This window comes from Hylobates moloch, unplaced genomic scaffold (assembly GCF_009828535.3).
Source record: "Hylobates moloch isolate HMO894 unplaced genomic scaffold, HMol_V3 SCAFFOLD_18, whole genome shotgun sequence".
Classification (NCBI taxonomy): Eukaryota; Metazoa; Chordata; class Mammalia; order Primates; family Hylobatidae; genus Hylobates; species Hylobates moloch.
Window position 1 is genome coordinate 12,955,616 of NW_026652293.1, and position 19,349 is coordinate 12,974,964.

The following is a 19,349-nucleotide window of genomic DNA, read 5'->3' on the forward strand; positions in this document are numbered from 1 at the left end:
AATTTCTTTAGAAAATAATCAAACCTGCTGGTATACTTTTATTTTTGTAAGTAACTCTGGAGGAAGACTCAATTTACTTTTTGACTTTGAGATCTGATGCAACACTGTTGGTATTTTGAATAGTGAGTTTCACAGGTGAAATCACAGAAAGCAATGTAGTGAAAACCCTATTAATAATTTTTTAAAATTATACAAATATTGGTTATGAAAATTACTAAGAATATCTGACTTCATTCAATGGCCTTAGGGGAGCATCTCAATTTTTTTATAGGCATGTAAAGAAGTTATATAATGTTACATAGTGACTCGATATTCAGAATCTGCCTTAAGAAGCTTAGCAATACTCGAATTATTGCTTATTTCACAGATTTTTGCCTGAGATGCGGCGGGCTGCCTGAAGTAACCTCATTGTACTCACTAGACTATGCCTCCTCTTTGGCTACATATGTTTTTCCTCCTTCCTGATCACTTTCTCTTCTTTTATTTTTTGGGGGTTTAGGGGGGAGGTGCAGGTAACGGTAGCAGTTACACAAATAACAAACTTTGGCGCCAAGGAAAGCTGCTAAGTAGTTGGGATGCACAATAATCATGTGTTGCGTAGGGCAGCTATTGGTAGCAGACAGAAACGTTTCCATAAGTTATGCTGGAAGAAAGTTCTTTCGTAGGCTAAGCTTGTAATTTAAGATCATTTTTCCCCCTATAGAAATAAACCTCTAGTTTTTTTTTTTTTTTTCTTTTTTTTTGAGACGGTGTCTCATCTCTGTCACCCAGGCTGGAGTGCAGTGGTGCGATCTCGGCTCACTGCAACCTCTGCCTCCTGCGTTCAAGTAATTCTACTGTCTCAGCCTCCTGAGTAGCTGGGATTACAGGCATGCACCAACATGCCCGGCTAATTTTTGTATTTTTAGTAGAGATAGGGTTTCACCATGTTGACCAGCCTGGTTTCAAACTCCTGACCTCAGGTAATCCACCCGCCTTGGCCTCTCAAAGTGCTAGGATTACAGGCTTGAGCCACCGCACCCAGTCTAGAAATAAACCTCTAGTTTTATAATGGGAGCCAACAGAAAACTGGTTTTGCTATGTAAAATTTTGCTTTACAGAAAATTTAGGAAGATTTTTTGTTCCTTATATCTAGGGGTCTTTACAGTAACCCCCTTATTTCTTACTAGTTTTATTCTTATTATGTACAATCAATAATTCATGATATAATAGTCACAAAATCCACTAGGTTTAAAAATCCATACAAACCTTTTTATGGTTTAATGGCAAATTCGAGTTGCGAGTTAAGGCCAAACAATAATTTGCGGGGATTCTGGGTAACACAATGTTAAAAACTAAGAATCTAAAAGGGAATAAAAGCTGGGACAGGGATAAAAGATGCAAAGAAAAGAAATGGACAGTTAAAGCTAAAAGTTCCACATCATAAGACTTCAAATTCAAAGCTATTCCCTCCATTTTCTTTTTCTTCTCCTCTAACCATTTTAAGAGGTTAGGAGAATCTATCAAGGGTAATAGCTGAAATCTAAAAAAAAAAATAGGCTGCTTTCTAAAAACGTAACCAGGTAAGGTTATATCAACATTCCATTTTTTTCTGTTCATAGGAACATTTAAAATTAAAAAGATTGATTACCTCCTTGTGGACGAACAACACGAGGCTGTACAAAAGACGGCTTCACCACTTCAAACCACCAGAACAGTTCCGCCATGAACACCAAATAATTACTCTATATAGGAAATTTAAGAGAAAGCCTACATTAGGTAAAACTTCATGATAAACAGAATTTTATTGTTTTAAAATACAGATTTAAATCTCATTCATTCATCACTGGAGTATATTCACTACAGGCTATTAAACATGGGATGGAATATTAACTCTTGTGGGTAAAAATTATAACAACTATTCAAAACCTCTTGCTGATCATTTGCTCTATAGTCTAAAATGGTGGTCCAATTGATCTAGCAGGCATGAATACCTCTAACTGTGTAAAATACTGAGATAATATATAAGGCACTTTCATTCCAAAGTAAATATAAGCAACTTAAAAAGTTATTCAATCATCTGACACTCTAAAGAGGGGTTATCACTTTCAAAAAATAACTAAGCTCTACTCAGATCCCTAGAAATTTCTCCAAAACATAATTGGATGTAGTGCTAAAAAAATATTTTATGTGGCTGGGCGTGGTGACTCATGCCTGTAACTCCAGCACTTTGGGAGGCCAAGGTGGGCGGATCACGAGGTCAGGAGTTTGAGGCCAGCCTGGCCAACAAGGTGAAACCCCATCTCTACTAAAGATACAAAAAACTAGCCGGGTGTGGTCATGCGTGCCGTAATCCTAGCTACTTGAGAGGCTGAGGCAGGAGAATAGCTTGAACCCAAGAGGCAGAGGTTGCAGTGAGCCAAGATCATGCCATTGCACTCCAGCCTGGGTGACAGGGCAAGACTCCGTCTCAAAAAAAAAAAGTTATATGTATGTGTTCAGTAATGCTAAACTCACCAGTAATACAGGTGCTAAATAACACCAAAACTAAATTTTTATAGCTAATTTTTAATAATTTTGAAATGTACAAAACATTATTTATACAATTAATGTATCTACCTAACTTCAAAAAATTATTATTAAGTCAACAATGTTACCTTTTATTATTACTATTTTAAAATGTAAATAATTTTTTAAACGGCTTAAAATTAAGAGAAAGGATTAAGGGTCCTCAAAAGCACATTTCTACTACAAGCTTATATTTTAAAATGCATATATAATAAAAGCTACAAGCATGAAGAATTATTTCAATTTTAGGCATTCGGTAAATTTTTAAAAACTGTACAAAATCTGTTTTCATAACTATTTAAAATAATATGTTTTCTAAATTTTGGGTATTTGGCATTTAATAGAACAGTTACTATCAAATTTATTAATATTTAATAAGGTCTTATTTCATATTAAAGTTTTTAAGATTATCCTGGATATGGTTATTTTCTAATGTCTTGCCTTCTTCCTACTTGCTAATTATGAATAATCCTTAAACTCTATATGCTCTCCACTAGAACTCATGCGTTCTCTTGGTTTTGTTTCTCATATTTAAGTTGGTAACTTTCAAATATGATCTCTCATCTGGTAGTTCTAGAAGGCTACTGTGTACGTAGAAAGTGAAGAAAAGAGGCTGGGCACAGTGGCTCATGCCTGTAATCCCAGTGCTTGAGGAGGCTGAGGAGGAAGGGACTGATTGAGGCCTGGAGGTTGAGACCAGCCTGGGCAACACAGCTTGCCTCTATAAAAATTTTAAAAATTAGCTACACACGGTGGCACATGCCTGTCATCCTAGCTGCTTGGGAGGCTGGGGCAGGAATACAGCTTGAGCCCAGGATTTGGCTGATTGTGCCACTGCACTCCAGCCTGGGTGACAGAGTGAGACCCTGTCTCTAAAAAAAATAAAAAGAAAGTGATGAAAAGAGAAGAATCAAGAGTGATGACTCTTAGGTTTTTGTCTTGAGCAACTAATAGTGAGATAGGACTGGGAGAAACAGGTAATGGAGTCATTGTTTGAGATGTTCACTGGACATTTAAGTGGACCTGTCTTGTAGGTGGCTGAGTGTAAGAGTCTGGAGTGTTACAGAAGATAATGAACAGTGGTGAACAGCATTTGGTAGGTTTCTACTTTACCTTCAGTGTTTGCTTTTACTATAAATTCTCAGAATTTTAGAATGTTGATATACAGATACATACTAATTGAAGCAGCCATTAAAATTTATGACTAAAAAAAGTAATAAGAATGCTTATAATCCGTAAAGGCTATGCAGTGGATCTCATCCCTGCCTGACTTCTCAGAAACTTCACAGTTTTAAAAAATTTATTTCTTATTTTAATAGGTGTTTGGGGGAACAGGTGGTGTTTGGTTACATGAATAAGTTCTTCAGGTAATTTCTGAGATTCTGGGTGCACCCATCACCCAAGCAGTGTACACTGTACCCAATGTGTAGTCTTTTATCCCTTACCTCCCTCCTGCTTTTTTCCGAGTCCCCAAAGTCCACTGTATCATTCTTATGCCTTTGCATCCTTATAGCTTAGCTCCCACTTATAAGTGAGAACGTATGTTTGGTTTTCCATTCCTGAGTTACTTCACTTAGAATAATGGTCTCCAATTCCATTCAAATTGCTGTGAATGCCATTATATTCTTAATCCTACTTTTCTCTCCCACATGTGTATCCTTCACCTCTCAACAGAATCCTTCCTATTTGGCTTTTAAACATGCTCAAATCCCTCCCATCAAAATAAATGAAAGAAAACCTTTACTCAATAACTATTCTCTAGTTTCTCCTCATTCCTGCCATCTTTTTACCTCTTCACAAACTTCTTTTAGGAGCAGGCCTCTACTGACATTTTCCATTTCATCACTTTTACTCTCCAATCTACTTCAGTCTTGGCACGGAGTCACATCATTCCCCTAACAGCAACTGCTCAAGTCACCAATGATGTACATACGTTGCTAAATCAAACAGATTTCCCATCTTACTTGACTTCTCAGCTGTATTTGATATTCCTGATCTCGCCCCTCTTTGAAACACTGCTATGCCTACGTCCATCAGCTACTAAATGATTCTCAAATGTACTGACTGTACTTATATATACGGTGGCCTACCGAGCGTTTTCTTTTGGCTATCTCAAAGGCCTATGTCCAAAATTGAAATAGTGACCTTCCCTACAAATGTGATCTTATTGCAGTCCTATCTCACTGAATGGCACCACTATCCCAGTGTGCAAACCAGAAACCTAGGAGTCATCCTTGACACCTTCTTCTCTCTCCCATGTCCAATTCATCACCAAAGCATGCAGATTTTGCATCCTAAATATTTCTGGAATTCACCAACTTCTCTCCATCCTAACTGCTCTGATTCAAACATTTTTGCCTTGTTTGGAACACAATAGCTTTCTCTTTGGCTTGCTAAGAAAACAAACTTTTCAAAATGCAACTCTCTTTCCATTGTTCTTGAGGTAAAGGGAATCTTACTATGGCTTACAAGAGGCTACTTGGTACAATCCCTTTTTCTCTTCCCAGATTTATCTATTACTACATTCTCCAGGGTTTCTCATCTTACCCTCCAGATGATAAGGTCTAAAAAGACAAAGCTTATGCTCATCATTATATCTTCAGTGTTTAAAACAGTGTCTGGCACATGATAGATGCTCAATAAATATTTATTAAATGAATGTACAAATGAATGAACCTACATACTAAAAAAAAGTAAAACATCAAAACGTTGACAGAATATTTCTGAGTAATAAGATTACTGTGATTTATATTTCTTCTTTACACTTATCTTTATGGTATACTTTCTAAAGCCAAAGTATAAAATTGGTTTTTAAGTACTGGTGCTAGGTTCCATTTTACTAGCCTAGTTAACTGAAAGCTGATTATATTTTGAAAAAAAAATACCGCTTAAGTGCTCAATAATTATCTGTTGAACAGAAAATAAGTTAATATTTTAAGGACTTTGGTAAGATAGCCATCCTAATAACATAATTGTACTATTTGGCCACAAGATGTCAGTACAGTAAGAAATAATTTTCCCAGTAATTAAAGCTCATGAAGATTATGTCTTTCTGAGTTCATGACGATTAAACAGCAATAAATCTGTCACCATATTTCAGGAATGATGCCAGATTAATTTCATTTAAAAGCTTCTTCTTTCCTTCTTTTAGTTAAGATGGTCATAAGGCTACATACTCTTGTCCCAAAAGCTCCTTAAGCTGATAAACAACTTCAGCAAAGTCTCAGGATACAAAATCAGTGTACAAAAATCACTAACATTCCTATACACCAACAACAGTTAAGCCAAGAGCCAAATCAGGAATGCAATCCCATTCACAATTGGCACAAAAAGAATAAAATACCTAGGAATACAGCTAACCAGGGAAGTGAAAGATCTCTACAAGAAGAACTACAATACACTGCTCAAAGAAATCAGAGATGATACAAACAAATGGAAAAACATTCCATGTTCATGGACAGGAAGAATCAATATTGTTAAAATAGCCATACTGCCCAAATTGAATGTATAGATTCAATGCTATTCTTATTAAACTACCAATGATATTCTTCATAGAACTAAAAAAAAACTATTTTAAAAATCATATTGAACTAAAAAAGAACCTGAATAGCCAAGGCAATCCTAAGCAAAAAGAACAAAGCAGGAGGCATCATGTTACCTGACTGCAAACTATATTACAGGGCTACAGTAACCAAAACAGCATGGTACTGGTACAAAAATGGAACAGAATAGAGAGCCCAGAAATAAGGCCACATACCTACAACCATCTGATCTTTGAAAAAGCTGACCAAAGCAAACAATGGGGAAGGACTCCCTATTCAACAAATGGTGTTGGGATAACGGTCTAGCCATACTCAGAAGATTGAAAACAGACACTTTCCTTACACTATATAAAAAAATTAACTCAAGATGGATTAGAGAATTAAATACACACCCAAAACTATAAAAACTCTGGAAGAAAACCTAGGCAGTACCATTCTGGACATAGGAATGGGCAAAGACTTCATGACAAAGGTGTCAAAAGAAATTGCAACAAAAGCAAAAATTGACAAATAGGATCTAATTAAACTATAGAGCTTCTGCACAGCAAAAGAAATTATCAACAGTGCGAACAGAGAGCTTGTAGAATGGGAGAAAATTTTTGCAACTATGCATCTGACCAAGGTCTCATATCCAGCATCTATAAGGGACTTAAACATATTTACAAGATAAAAATAATCCCATTAAGAAGTGGGCAAAGGACATGAACAGACACTTTTCAAAAGACATAGACATACACGCGGCCAACAAGCATATGAAAAAAAGCCCAATATCACTGATCATTAGAGAAATGCAAATCAAAACCACAATGAGATACCATCTCACACCAGTTAGAATGGCTATCATTAAAAAGTCAAAAAATAACAGGTGCTGACAAAGTTGCAGAGAAAAAGGAACATTTACACACTGTTGGTAGGAGTGTAAACTAGTTCAACCAATGTGGAAAACAGTGTGGTAATTCCTCAAAGACCTAAAAACAGAAATACTATTCAACCCAGCAATCCCATTACTGGGTATATCCCAAAGGAACATAAATCATTCCACCAAAAAGACACATGCATGTGTATGTTCACTGCAGCACTATTAACAATAGCCAAGACATGGAATCATCCTAAATGCCCATCAACGGTAGACTGGATAAAGAAAATGGGGTACATATACACCACGGAATACTATGCAGCCATAAAAAAGAACAAGATCATGTCCTTTGTAGGAACACAGATGGAGCTGGAGGTCATTATCCTTAGCAAACTAATGCAGAAACAAAACCACACACCACATGCTCTCACTTATATGATGAAAACACAGGGACAAAAAGAGAACAACAGAAAGTGCAAACTATCCGCAAGTGGAAGGTGAAAGGAGGGAGAGATCAGGAGAAATAACTGATGGGTATTAGGCTTAACACCTGGGTGACAAAATAAAAATCTGTACCACAAACCCCCATGACACAAGTTTACCTATGTAACAAATCTGCATATGTACCCTTGAACTTAAGCTAAAAGTTTAAAATAAGATTGAATTTTTTAAAAAAGATATTCAAATGAAGTCAAAGCTGTGGTAGTAATAAGAACACAGAAAGTGACCAAAGCCCTTTCTGTAGACAATCATAGTTTAAATATACCTAATTTAAGAAAATATCTTTATATGGGTCGTACCCAGACAAAGTTGATATAAACATCAGGACTGTATATTATGTATTGGAAGTCCAAAGTATACCAACTTAAACAAATGCAATCTTTTATCTCCATGTATTTAGTGAGACAGTTTTTTTCCTTTGAGATTACAGAAGTAGCATTTAAATTTTTAGCTGACAACGTAGATATCTCCTTAATGCCTTTTCTGGTATTAACAGAAATTAATATTTCTGTTATTACCTGAAAATACCAGAAAAAGCATTACAAGATATATATGGAAATGATATTACCTAACTTTCATTCTGATATGAATGGCAAGGGTGTAAACCTTCAACATCAATTAGAAAAAAAATTTTTTTGATGTGTCAGACACAAGAGACTGGGTACAACTTTGGGTCAGCAGGAGCAGTGGCTTATTTTGGAAATGTCTTTACCACTGGCTTTATAGTTTACCCTGCCATTTCGTTCACTGCTTTACCTCCAAAGCTAAGAATAGCGTCTGGCACATGGAGATAGTAAATAACTGCCGATGAATGAATAAATGACCAAATCCCCAGGCTCAGCACAGTGTCTAGCATATGATAGTCTCTTGCTAAAATATTTTTCAAACATTAGTGTGGGTCCTGCTATGTTCTAAAAGTTATAATAATCTCCAAATTTTGCCATTTTACATTTTGCTGACAAACTTGTTTAATGCTCCTTTCTTTTCATCTTAACTTTTACACACTTGCATTCTGTAGTTTCTTCAGTGTCTTAAATTAGGGCTTTGTTCTAATGATGCACATGTGACACTTGGTAATCTAGAGTAGCTGCAAACAAATCCTAAAATTCTTCAAAAGCAATAGGTGTACCCAGTTTGTTTCCCCAATCTGCTTCCAAATGGTTTACCAGAACTAAAACTGCATACATGGGGGTTGCCTGTGTTTATATAACATGTATATGATTTCCACTATGTTTTTAGCAACAGCAAATCTTGAACTTCAAATAATTACTATTTTAAACACTCTTTTTTAAACTTTAAAAATTAAAAGAGAAAGCCCCTATGGTTTTTGTTTTGTTTTTGGTGACAGGGTCTTGGTTCGTCACTAAGTTTGGAGTGCAGTCATGCAATCAGGGCTCTCTGCAGTCTCAGCCTCCTAGGTTCAAGCAATCCTCCAATATCAACCTCCTGAGTAGCTGGTACTACAGGTGTATGCCATCACGCCTGGCTAACTTTATTTTCTGTAAAGACAAAGGTCTCACTATGTTGCCCAGGCCGGTCTCAAACTCCTGGACTGAAGCGATCCTCCTGCCTTGTCCTCCCAAAGTGCTGGGATTATAGGCATGAGCCACCGCACCAGGCCTGACGTTTTTATATTGTAGTTCAGTATTTCATAAATTAATATGACTCAACTAGAAAACATTTCTGATTTCTGAATTGACTTTATATTATTGACTTACATAAAATACAACACTAACATTACTAAAATAACATCTGGAGGATAAGAAATAATTCTTGAAGTATTAAAAATAACAGTATTCATAACACAATTTAATTTTCAAACTTGGGAATGGAATGGAATGATTTTCAAAAATCTATTCATGATGATGATAATGATGATTTTTTTTTTTTTTGAGACATAGTCTTATTCTGTCACCCAGGCTGGAATGCAGTGGTGCCATCTCAGCTCACTGCAACCTCTGCCTCCCAGGTTCAAGTGATTCTCCTGCCTCAGCCTCCCAAGTAGCTGGGATTATAGGTGCGTGCCACTACACCTGGCTGATGTTTGTATTTTTAGTAAAGGTGAGGTTTCACCATGTTGGCCAGGCTGGTCTCGAACTCCTGGCCTCAGTGATCTGCCCACCTCAGCCTCCCAAAGTGCTGAGATTACAGGTGTGAGCCACCATGCTTGGCCATGATTATTATTTTTAACATTTAACATCAATGTAAATAAAATATATTCAACTTAAAATTAAGAAAATACTACTACCCATGTGAAATTTTATTCTTTTAACACAATCTGACAGCATACATTAGCCAACAGTCAAAGGACAATAAAGGTGACAAATTTCAAACAGTCTGATAACTACAGAACAATTATATATAATCTAGTGAGAATAAACAAACTAAATTTCAATTTAATGCTCAATGACTCATTGTACACATAAAAATACGCAACGATACCATATCATTTAACTATACATATATTTATGCATAATGGTAGTTAAATAGTACATAATGTTACTTTTCAATTAATTTTTTGTTTAATTCAAAAATTAAAAATTCTTTAAGAGAAAGAAAGCTTCATTATTTATAAATAATCTTACTATTTGTAAGCATTGCTATTCGTAAGAAACATTCAATGGCTTATTCTCTATTTTGCAAACATTAAGACAACAGATCAATTTTGTACATGACTTTTTTTTTTCTTTTTTTGAGACAGGGCCTGGCTCTGTTGCCCAGGCTAGGGTGCAGTGGCGCGATCTCAGCTCACTGCAACCTCCGCCTTCCTGACTCAAGCAATCCTTCTACCTCAGCCTCCTGAGTAGCTGGGAACACAGGCACATGCCACCACTCCCAGCTAATTTTTGTATTTATTGTAGGGATGGGGTTTCACCATGTTGCCCAGTCTGGTCTTGAACTCCTGAGCTCAAGCTATCTGCCCACCTCCTCCTCCCAAAGTGCTGGGATTACAGGCATGAGTCACTACACCTGGCCAATTTTGTACATGACTTTAAGTTTGGCTTTGCACTATAAAAGAAACTTGTAGCTAATAGTATATTAAAAAACAAAATAAGGAGAAAAAAATCAAAAACTTTCTTCAAAAGCTCTTTTGACTGATATAGTTAATCTATAAGCTTAAAGTTGCTAGGTCATTTATATATCTTGTTCTATGGTTTACTTTTTATTTTTAAAATTTTATTTATTTATTTTTTGAGACAGGGTCTTGCTCTGTTGCCCAGGCTGGAGTGCAGTGGCACGATCAACACTCGCTGCAGCCTCAACCTCCCAGGCTTAAGCAATCCTCCCACCTTGCCCTCCCAAAGTACTGGGATTACAGGCATGAGCCACTGTGCCCGGCGTTTTTGTTTGTTTGTTTGTTTGTTTTTAAAAAAAACATATTTTAACAAAGCAAAGGGAAAAATAGAATACTTTAATTTACCTTTATGGATGAAGCAGCATAGAGCATATCTTCCAGAGTGAAATGGCAACACTGGTTCAAGTATTCTTGGCAAAATTCTTGAATCAGCTGCAGATTATACAGGCTATCAGCCAAAGACATAGTTTCTTTCAAACAAATATCTTCAAATAAGAAAAGAGCAAGGTGGTGACTTTGGATTAATTTGATAATAAATATTTCATATCCATCTTGTAATTAGTACAAATACACAATTCTGGTTAACAAACATACATTTATAAATATAGTAGTCATTATACATTAAGACTTAGAAACCGAGCACTATTTTTTTTGAACTACCTCCCTCAGAATTATATATAAATGTTCTTTATTTAAAAAAAAAAAGTCTTCAGTACTTATTAAATAATATTGTCTTTTTTTTGAGACAGGGTCCCACTCTGTCACCTAGGCTGGAGTGCAAAATAATACTGTCTTAAATATTGGTTACTATCTGTCTACAGTTCAGAAATATTACAATGGAACACTTACCCTCTAATCTGACAACATCAGGACAGTAAAAATGAATAAGGGCAGCTAATGCACAGCCATCTGTCCCATCCTTCAACAAATTTTCTACCAATGGAATGCAAGGCAGTTGCTTAAGCAATGTTTGCTCTTTCCTATAACGAGCCTACAATATAAAAAAAAATACATGAAAATAAATAAGTACCAAACAATGCATAGGAAAAAAATCAGTACCATAAATTCTAATGTATCAGTAATAAAATAAATCATGAGAAATGAGACCACTCACCAATATTTCTTTTTTTCTAAATAATGCTAGGTATTACCAAAGTTAAATACACAGCAACAATAGCTATAGTTTTGAAGCTCAATACCTAATATAACATACTGTTAATTTACACTAACTGACATTTGGCTTAAATATTTAAGTATAAAAGCATCACAAAACAGATTTTGAACACTTTGTATCCAAATAATCAGTTCTGCTCTTTTGAAGATAATAAAATTCATCCACTTTAATTCAGACTTAATTTAAACTGAAAATTCTTATATGGGAAGAGCAAGAATACTATTCAGGCAGAACGAGTTATCAAAATGAGGGGGAAGGTAAAAGAATATACTATTCTTAAAAGAAATTTGAGGAACTGGAATAGTATCACCAAGACATTCTGGGTTATTATTTGAATGTTGAGGAAACACAAATAGTTAACAACTTTGAAAGTGAAAAAAAAAAAAAAAAAAAAAAAACTCCCAACTTAGATTTCATTAATAATTGAGCAAGTATACGGGTTCTTGCTCCCCCTCAGAAAAAGAGAGGAAACCTTTGTTTCCTAAAAATTGTTTGGTGTGGCTAGATAGAATTTTTTAAAATAGATCTCTAAAAAATGAGACATGCTGTAATAGTTAAGAGAACAAATTCAGATCCTGGTTCTGCCACTTACTAGTTTTGTGATCTTGGACAAGTTACTTAAACTCTCATTTCTTATTTTCCCATCTGTAAACTGGGGTAATAACAGTACCCACTTCATAGAACCACTGGAAGATTAAGTAAGATGATGGACACAAAGTGCTATGCATCCTGCTGGGCACATAGCAAACAATCAATAAAGATTAGCTATTATTAGCTGTTAACTCTTCTAAAGCCAAGTAAAATAATGCTGAAGATTTAGTGAATGTACACACTAAAGTATTTTACTAGCAAAATATATAACATAAATTACTGGTAGTTTTTTTAAGGTTATCAAACTATTTTTTCTTCTAATTCCATCTAAATTGGTCATCTCTATATTTTAGAATTAAAATATAATTATGAGATAAAACACTTTTGTGAGAATAAAAATAGAAAAACAAAAATTTATTGAAAGAGAACACAACATTTGGTAGTGAGATTTCTTTTCAATGCTATCTCTCAGAAAAGCATCAGCATTAATGAAGAAGGAGATACTTATTCCTGGATTTCTCTCACTGGCTACCCAAGGACAAAATTCATGGAACATGTTTTCCTCTTAAAGATTTCTGAAGGTTCTTATTAATTAGTGCATAATAGACTCCATACTTAAGAGTACCTCCCTAATTCAGGGGGTAACTATATTCAGAAAAAAATTACTTGCAGGTACTATATAGATTCTTTGATTCTGATTTTAACATAATTCTTAGAAAATTCCTCACTTTGCAGCTAAGAAACAATTTAAAATCAACCATGGGGAGGGAAGAGGAAGGAAGAAAGAAAAAAGAAATCAACCAGTACAGTGGTATCTTCTAGGCTTAAGCTACCATTCTCACAATTAGTATCTGTTCCAGATCCTTACATGCTTTTCTTTGGTTATCTGGGATCAAAATATTCTGCCTCTTGGACATCCTCAAAACTGGGCTGGGACTAGTAGTTTGTTTTCAGCCTATGACCTGAATTGGACTAAGCCAAGCACCCAGGGTCATGGAACAAAGAACTGAATTATGTGATTTGTTCTACTCCCTCCTGCAAAGTAGCACTTTTGTACAAGGTATGTGCAAACAGGCACATGTATGCACGTGTGCACACGCACGCACACACACACACACACAGCTTTATATGACATTAGCAATAAGTATCTACGGTTTAGACTAGACAGAGAATTATGAGTGGGATGCCAAAACATTTTCCTAAAGATTGTATTCTAGAAGATGTATTAGGTAAACCAACTTTAAATATTGAGATTATGTCCAGCACTCAGAAGGTTCATCGGCAATTCATGAAAGAGTCTTTTGTACTTGAACATGCTATTTGCTTTATAAACTCACTGCATGGAAACATGCCCTTTCTTTCTGCAAACTTAGAAGTTTGGCATTTAGAAAGAACACCCTATATTTTTATATTTCAACATTATGGTATATTTATTTTCTTCTCCTTTTTTTGTTTTTTGTTTGTTTTAATTTTTTTTTTTTTTTTTGGAGATAGCATCTCACTCTGTTACCCAGGCTGGAGTGCAGTGGCACAATCATGGCTCACTGCAGCCTCGACCTCCTGGTCTCAGGTGATTCTCCCACCTCAGCCTCTCGAGTAGGTGAAACCACAAGTGTGTACCATTATGCCTGCCTCATTTTTGTATTTTTTGTAGAGACGGGGTTTTGCCAAGTTGCCCAGGCTGGTCTCAAACTCCTGGGCTCAAAGGATCCACCTGCCTTGGCCTCTCAAAGTGTGGGATTATGCGCGTGAGCCACCGCACTTGGCCATTATGGTATATTTCTAAATTAGAGTTTTATTCTCGAGGGTGTAAAATAGTTCTTAAGTGGTTTAACACACCCATCCCCCTATTTAAATCTGAAAGATCAATCTTTAAGTCAAATCAGAATTTAATACGGTTTTGGTCCACTACTGGTGAGGTCACAGAAAATCTTCTGCTTTTTTAATCACACAAAAAGTGAAGTGTCATCTATAATTCAAGCTGAAAAGGAACTAGTTCTGTCAAAAAGATAATTTTTAAAAAATAGAGATGGGGGTTCAATATGTTGTCCAAGATGGTCTTGAACTCCTGGGCTCAAGCAATCCTCCCACCTTGGCCTCTCAAAGTACTAGGATTATAAGCGTGAGCCACCATGCTCAGCCACAAAGATGATTTTTAAATGCAGGCAATTTATTCATGCAATTCAAATTAATATTTACTGAAAGTATTTAAATTAATGAGAAGCTACATAGTAAGATTTTGTTTTTGTTTTTGTTTTTGTTTTTGAGACGGTTTCACTCTTGTTGCCCAAGCTGGAGTGCAATGGCGCGATCTCGGCTCACTGCAACCTCTGCCTCCCTGGTTCAAGCGATTCTCCTGCCTCAGCCTCCCGAGTAGCTGGGATTACAGGCATGCGCCACCACGCCCAGCTAATTTTGTATTTTTAGTAGAGATGGAGTTTTTCCATGTTGGTCAGGCTGGTCTCAACCTCCTGACCTCGTGATCTGCCCGCCTTGGCCTCCCAAAGTGCTGGGATTACAGGTGTGAGCCACCGCACCTGGCCCATCAGTTTTTTTTTTTAACCTACTTACTGATAGTCTGTGAATACTGACAAGATTAGCAATAGGATGTTTACCCTTTAAATTATTTTTAGAACTTCTGATCTAAACCGTGGCTATATCTTTTATCTTTCCATTTTACATGACCTTAAAATCCAATCTCTATTCAGTGACTAACAGAATTACATGAAACGACTTTAACAGCAAGACATAAACAATACCATTCTACAATTACAATTCTGGAGAGCAAACTGAAGTAGCTGAGCAAACTTACTGGAACCAGTTTCCAAAACCATTTGGAAGGAGACTTCAGAGGAAGCAGCGGGAAAAAAGGGGAAAGCAAAAGGTAAAGGGAAAATTCATCAGAATTATCTTCAATTAACAAATTATAGTAAAGCTTCTGATAGTGGAGTTCCAAGTTTATAGTTCTCATAACATTTCATATGTTAATAAATACTTTAGTTAAAAATATATAAGTTCCTAATGATAAAGATCACCATCTTCTCCTGTATCTCTCCTCTCCCCATACAGATATTCATTTTAGGATACCTAGAATATGCTGTATACTTTAGCAGCAAAAAATTTTATTTCTGAGTTTTGGAATCACATGTCATATTAAAAAATAAATCCATGTCACAAAAGGGAAGTAAAAATATTCTACAGCTAGGTTTGTAATCATAATTCTTAGATATTAGTAGACTGTATCTGACAAGGCAATATTCCCCAAAAAGCAAAGTAGAAAGATAATTTCAATAAAAACAAGTATATAGTAAATAATAATACAGTAGAATATACCAAGATGATCATTTCTTTCACTATATAAAAAGTTTCTTTTAATTAATGGAAAAAAACCTAGTTGGCAATTGTTACCAGTTAAGATTTTTATAAGTGTCTAAAGCAAGTAACTACTCACACAAAGAGAATATAAATGTTACTAAATTTACTGTCTAGGGCTGTCCCAAAGAATCTAATTTTCTTCTTTAAAAAAAAAAAAAATGAATATAATAAACCCATAATTTCAGATAACATGAATTAATCATTTGTGTTTATCTTTGTATCTGCTAAAACAGCTTCTGCTCTGAATAAATATTTGTTGAAGTGAACCAAAGTAAATAGAATCTGAGTTAAAATTCATATCCAAAATTAAAATTCATATCCAAAATTTTTATGTAGAAAGTTTTTCCGTATAAACTAACAGAAAAATAAGGTTATTTAGAAAAATAATATAAACAAGGTATTTTCAAAAACTTTAAGAATTAGAAAAATGTCACCTGAAGAATCAGAAACATACCAGCTTCCTAAATATAAACAACATTTCCAATAAATTTTTCTTATAGCACTAGGAAGAATAGCCTCAATAATTTTGTGGAATGTATTTTAATCTCCCATTTAACTGAATGTTTTTGGCAGCTGCAGTTATAACAGCCACAAAAAGTATAAGAGCAGGATGAAAGAGCAGGAAGCCACTGAAAACGTGTCAGGGTTTCCAATTTGTAACAGAAATTTTAAAAACAAGGATTTTTTTGTTTTCTAGACTAGAAGAATCCATTAAATAGAAAATGGTGATAACAAGAAATTATTGTGGACTATTCCTAACAGCAGGTGTACAAAGAAGTCTCTAACAATTAAAGTTATTCCATATTTCTTGTAAAATATGCAATAATTGGATTTTGTTACTAATTCAGACTGCTCTGGCCTTTCTCTTGCCCCTCCGTCGATCTAAACTGGTAACAGCAATCTTCTTGGGGGAAAAAGGAAACCCACAGATTGGCTGTGTGAAGGAAATTTAACTAAAAAGAGTAAAGGTACTAAAAGAACAAATAAATATACTATGCATACTTATATACGTATGCTTCAAAAAGCTCAAATACATACATAGCATAAGTTCCTTGCTGAAGAATAACTCCATTTCTGAAGTGATCAGCAACTATCCTTTTGGTTTTCAGGGAAGAATTAGGCAAACTGCAACATCAAATCCTGTTTTAAGATGTAAATAACCATGAGGACAAAGGTTTTTTTTTTTCTTTCTGTTTATCAGGACCACCAGGCAAGAAACAAAGGGTTTTTTAAAACCTATGGATAACAGGCGAAAAAACTTTTATTAAGTTTCCACCGACAAAGGGGCCAACCTAGGCAGTCCAGATTTTCTGGAATAGTTCTAATTTCAAGTATTCCTTTCAATTGTCTTTATAATACATGTTTGGCTCACCCTAAATTTTGGCTAGTTGTCTTAGGACTTGCCATTAATACTCTCCAAATAATACTCTTCCTCTGGGTATCTACAATATTCTGGCAAGGTAGGATAATTCCTGAACTACTTCTAGGTGCTCTCAGGCTGTTCCAAGAGGATATTGGTTTGGTGTGGTCTTTATCGGAGACCTCAAAGAGTTGGGGTCCTTCAGGGAGTTAATCATGGCTGTGACTTGTTACTGCGTGACTTGTTAACTTGCTAGATTTAATCTTTTTTTTTTTTTTTTGAGACAGTCTCCCTCTGTCACCCAGGGTAGAGGGTGGCAGAGCTATCTCAGCTCACTGCAACCTCCGCCTCCCAGGTTCAAGCGATTCTCCCCTCAGCCTCCCTAGTAGCTGGGACAACAGGCATGCACCACCATGCTTGGCTAATTTTTGTATTTTTTGGTAGAGACGGGGTTTCACCACGTTGGCCAGGCTGGTCTTGAGCTCCTGACCTCAAGTGAACCTCCCACCTAGGCCTCCCAAAGTGCTGGGATTACAAGTGTGAGCCACCACGCCCAGCCATTAGGCTTAATCTCTTAGCTGTTGTAGATCCAAAAGTTTTGTAGAATCGCTGATGGAATATAAAATGGTACAAGCTCTTTTGGAGGGGATTTTGTCAACATTTAACAAAACTACATACAGTATGCATTTACCCTTCAATCTAGCAGTCCAACTTCTAGGAAATTTACCTTGAAAATACATATCCAAAACACAAAAGGCCACATATAACAGTATTCTGTGCAGCACAATTTGCAACAGCAAGATACTGTAAACTACTTAAATGCCTACACATAGGTACATAGTTGAAGAAACTATGGCACATATTCACAAGGGAGCACTATGCTGCTTTAAGAAATAATGACTGGCCGGGCACAGTAGCTCACGCTTGTAATCCCAGCACTTTGGGAGGCCAAGGCGGGTAGATCACGAGGTCAGGAGGTTGAGACCAGCCTGGCCAACATGGCGAAACCCCGTCTCTACTAAAAAAATGCAAAGATTAGCCAGGTGTGGTGGCGCTCACCTGTAGTCCCACTTACTTGGGAGACTGAGGCAGAAGAATCACTTAAACCTGGGAGGCAGAGGTTGCGGTGAACCGAGATTGTGCCACTGCACTCCAGCCTGGGTGACAGAGTAAGACTCTGTCTCAAAAAAAAAAAAAGAAAGAAAGAAAGAAAGAAAGAAACATCTCTAGGGACCGTATGGAGTAATTTCCAGGATATACAGTTACTGAAAAGAGCAAACTGCAAAAGAATAAATATGTTATGTTTTGTGCTAGAAAGGAGGAGAAACAAACATGCACATACGTGCTTGGTCCATTTAAAAGGGCTGGCAGGGAGTACATGTGGAATAAGTAAGGGGTAGAAGAGATAGGGGAGGGAGTGATACTTCTGTAAGTATACCATTTATATAGTTCTGATTTTTGGAATTATGTCAATGTTCTATATATTCAAAAAACAAAAGTTAACAAGGATGGTGTCAAAAAAGATCGCTAAAATGGAACGAATACAGAAACCAATTAACACAAATGTATTTCAAAGGAATAATATAACCACAATGAAGGTGGGGGCAGAGGGAAACAACTTAAGAACACGGTACTTTGACTATATACTATTAGTCTAAAAAAAAAATGCAAACAAATCTTAAACTCTTCTTAGTAGGTTTATTTATTTATTTATTTATTTGGAGACAGAGTCTCACTCTGTCACCTAGGCTGGAGTACACTGGCACGATCTCGGCTCACTGCAACTTCCGCCTCCCGGGCTCAAGCAATTCTCCTGCCTCAGCCTCCCAAGTAGCTGGGATTATGGGCGCATGCCAACACACCTGGCTAATTTTTGTATTTTTGGTAGAGACGGGGTTTCACCATGTTGGCCAGGCTGGTCTCGAACTTCGGACCTCAAGTGATCCACCCGCCTCGGCCTCCCAAAGTGCGGGCATTATAGGCTTGAGCCACCATGCCCGGCCAGTAGGTTTATTTTTCATATTGGTATGAGTATAGCAATTCTGAAACTATGGTATATGTATTGTAGGATTAAGCAAATAAGTAAAATATATTAATGCTGTTGGAAGCCTGAGTTCTCACTGTGGACGGGGAAGTCCCGCGTGGAATAGGGGAAGCCAGAAAGAACTCTGTGGAGTTTGATTGGAATTGGAGGTTTATATATGAACTCATGTTTGTGTATTTTTAAAATTTTATTTCTGAACTCTACTGAAATAGGGCCTAGAAGTAATGATATTCCTGTAGCAATGAGCCACTTAGTGCCCAGATTTTACAGTTGCTAAATACTG

At 36.2% G+C, this 19,349-nt stretch overlaps 1 protein-coding gene across 5 annotated transcripts in view; it reads right to left on the reverse strand.

Moving 5' to 3' along the window:
- The window catches only part of CAMSAP2 (calmodulin regulated spectrin associated protein family member 2), a 123,933-nt gene that overhangs the window by 16,962 nt on the left and 87,622 nt on the right, over window positions 1–19,349 (reverse strand). For 3 of the 5 annotated variants that reach the window (XM_032137631.2, XM_032137628.2, XM_032137630.3), the window contains exons 5-8: window positions 15,100–15,132; window positions 11,372–11,513; window positions 10,868–11,007; window positions 1,631–1,724 (exon numbers count right to left, since the gene is read on the reverse strand). In XM_032137631.2, coding sequence (XP_031993522.1) covers window positions 1,631–1,724; window positions 10,868–11,007; window positions 11,372–11,513; window positions 15,100–15,132 — 409 coding nt within the window. The remainder of the gene's footprint in view (window positions 1–1,630; window positions 1,725–10,867; window positions 11,008–11,371; window positions 11,514–15,099; window positions 15,133–19,349) is intronic. The other 2 variants (XM_032137632.2, XM_032137629.2) reach the window with 1 other exon arrangement.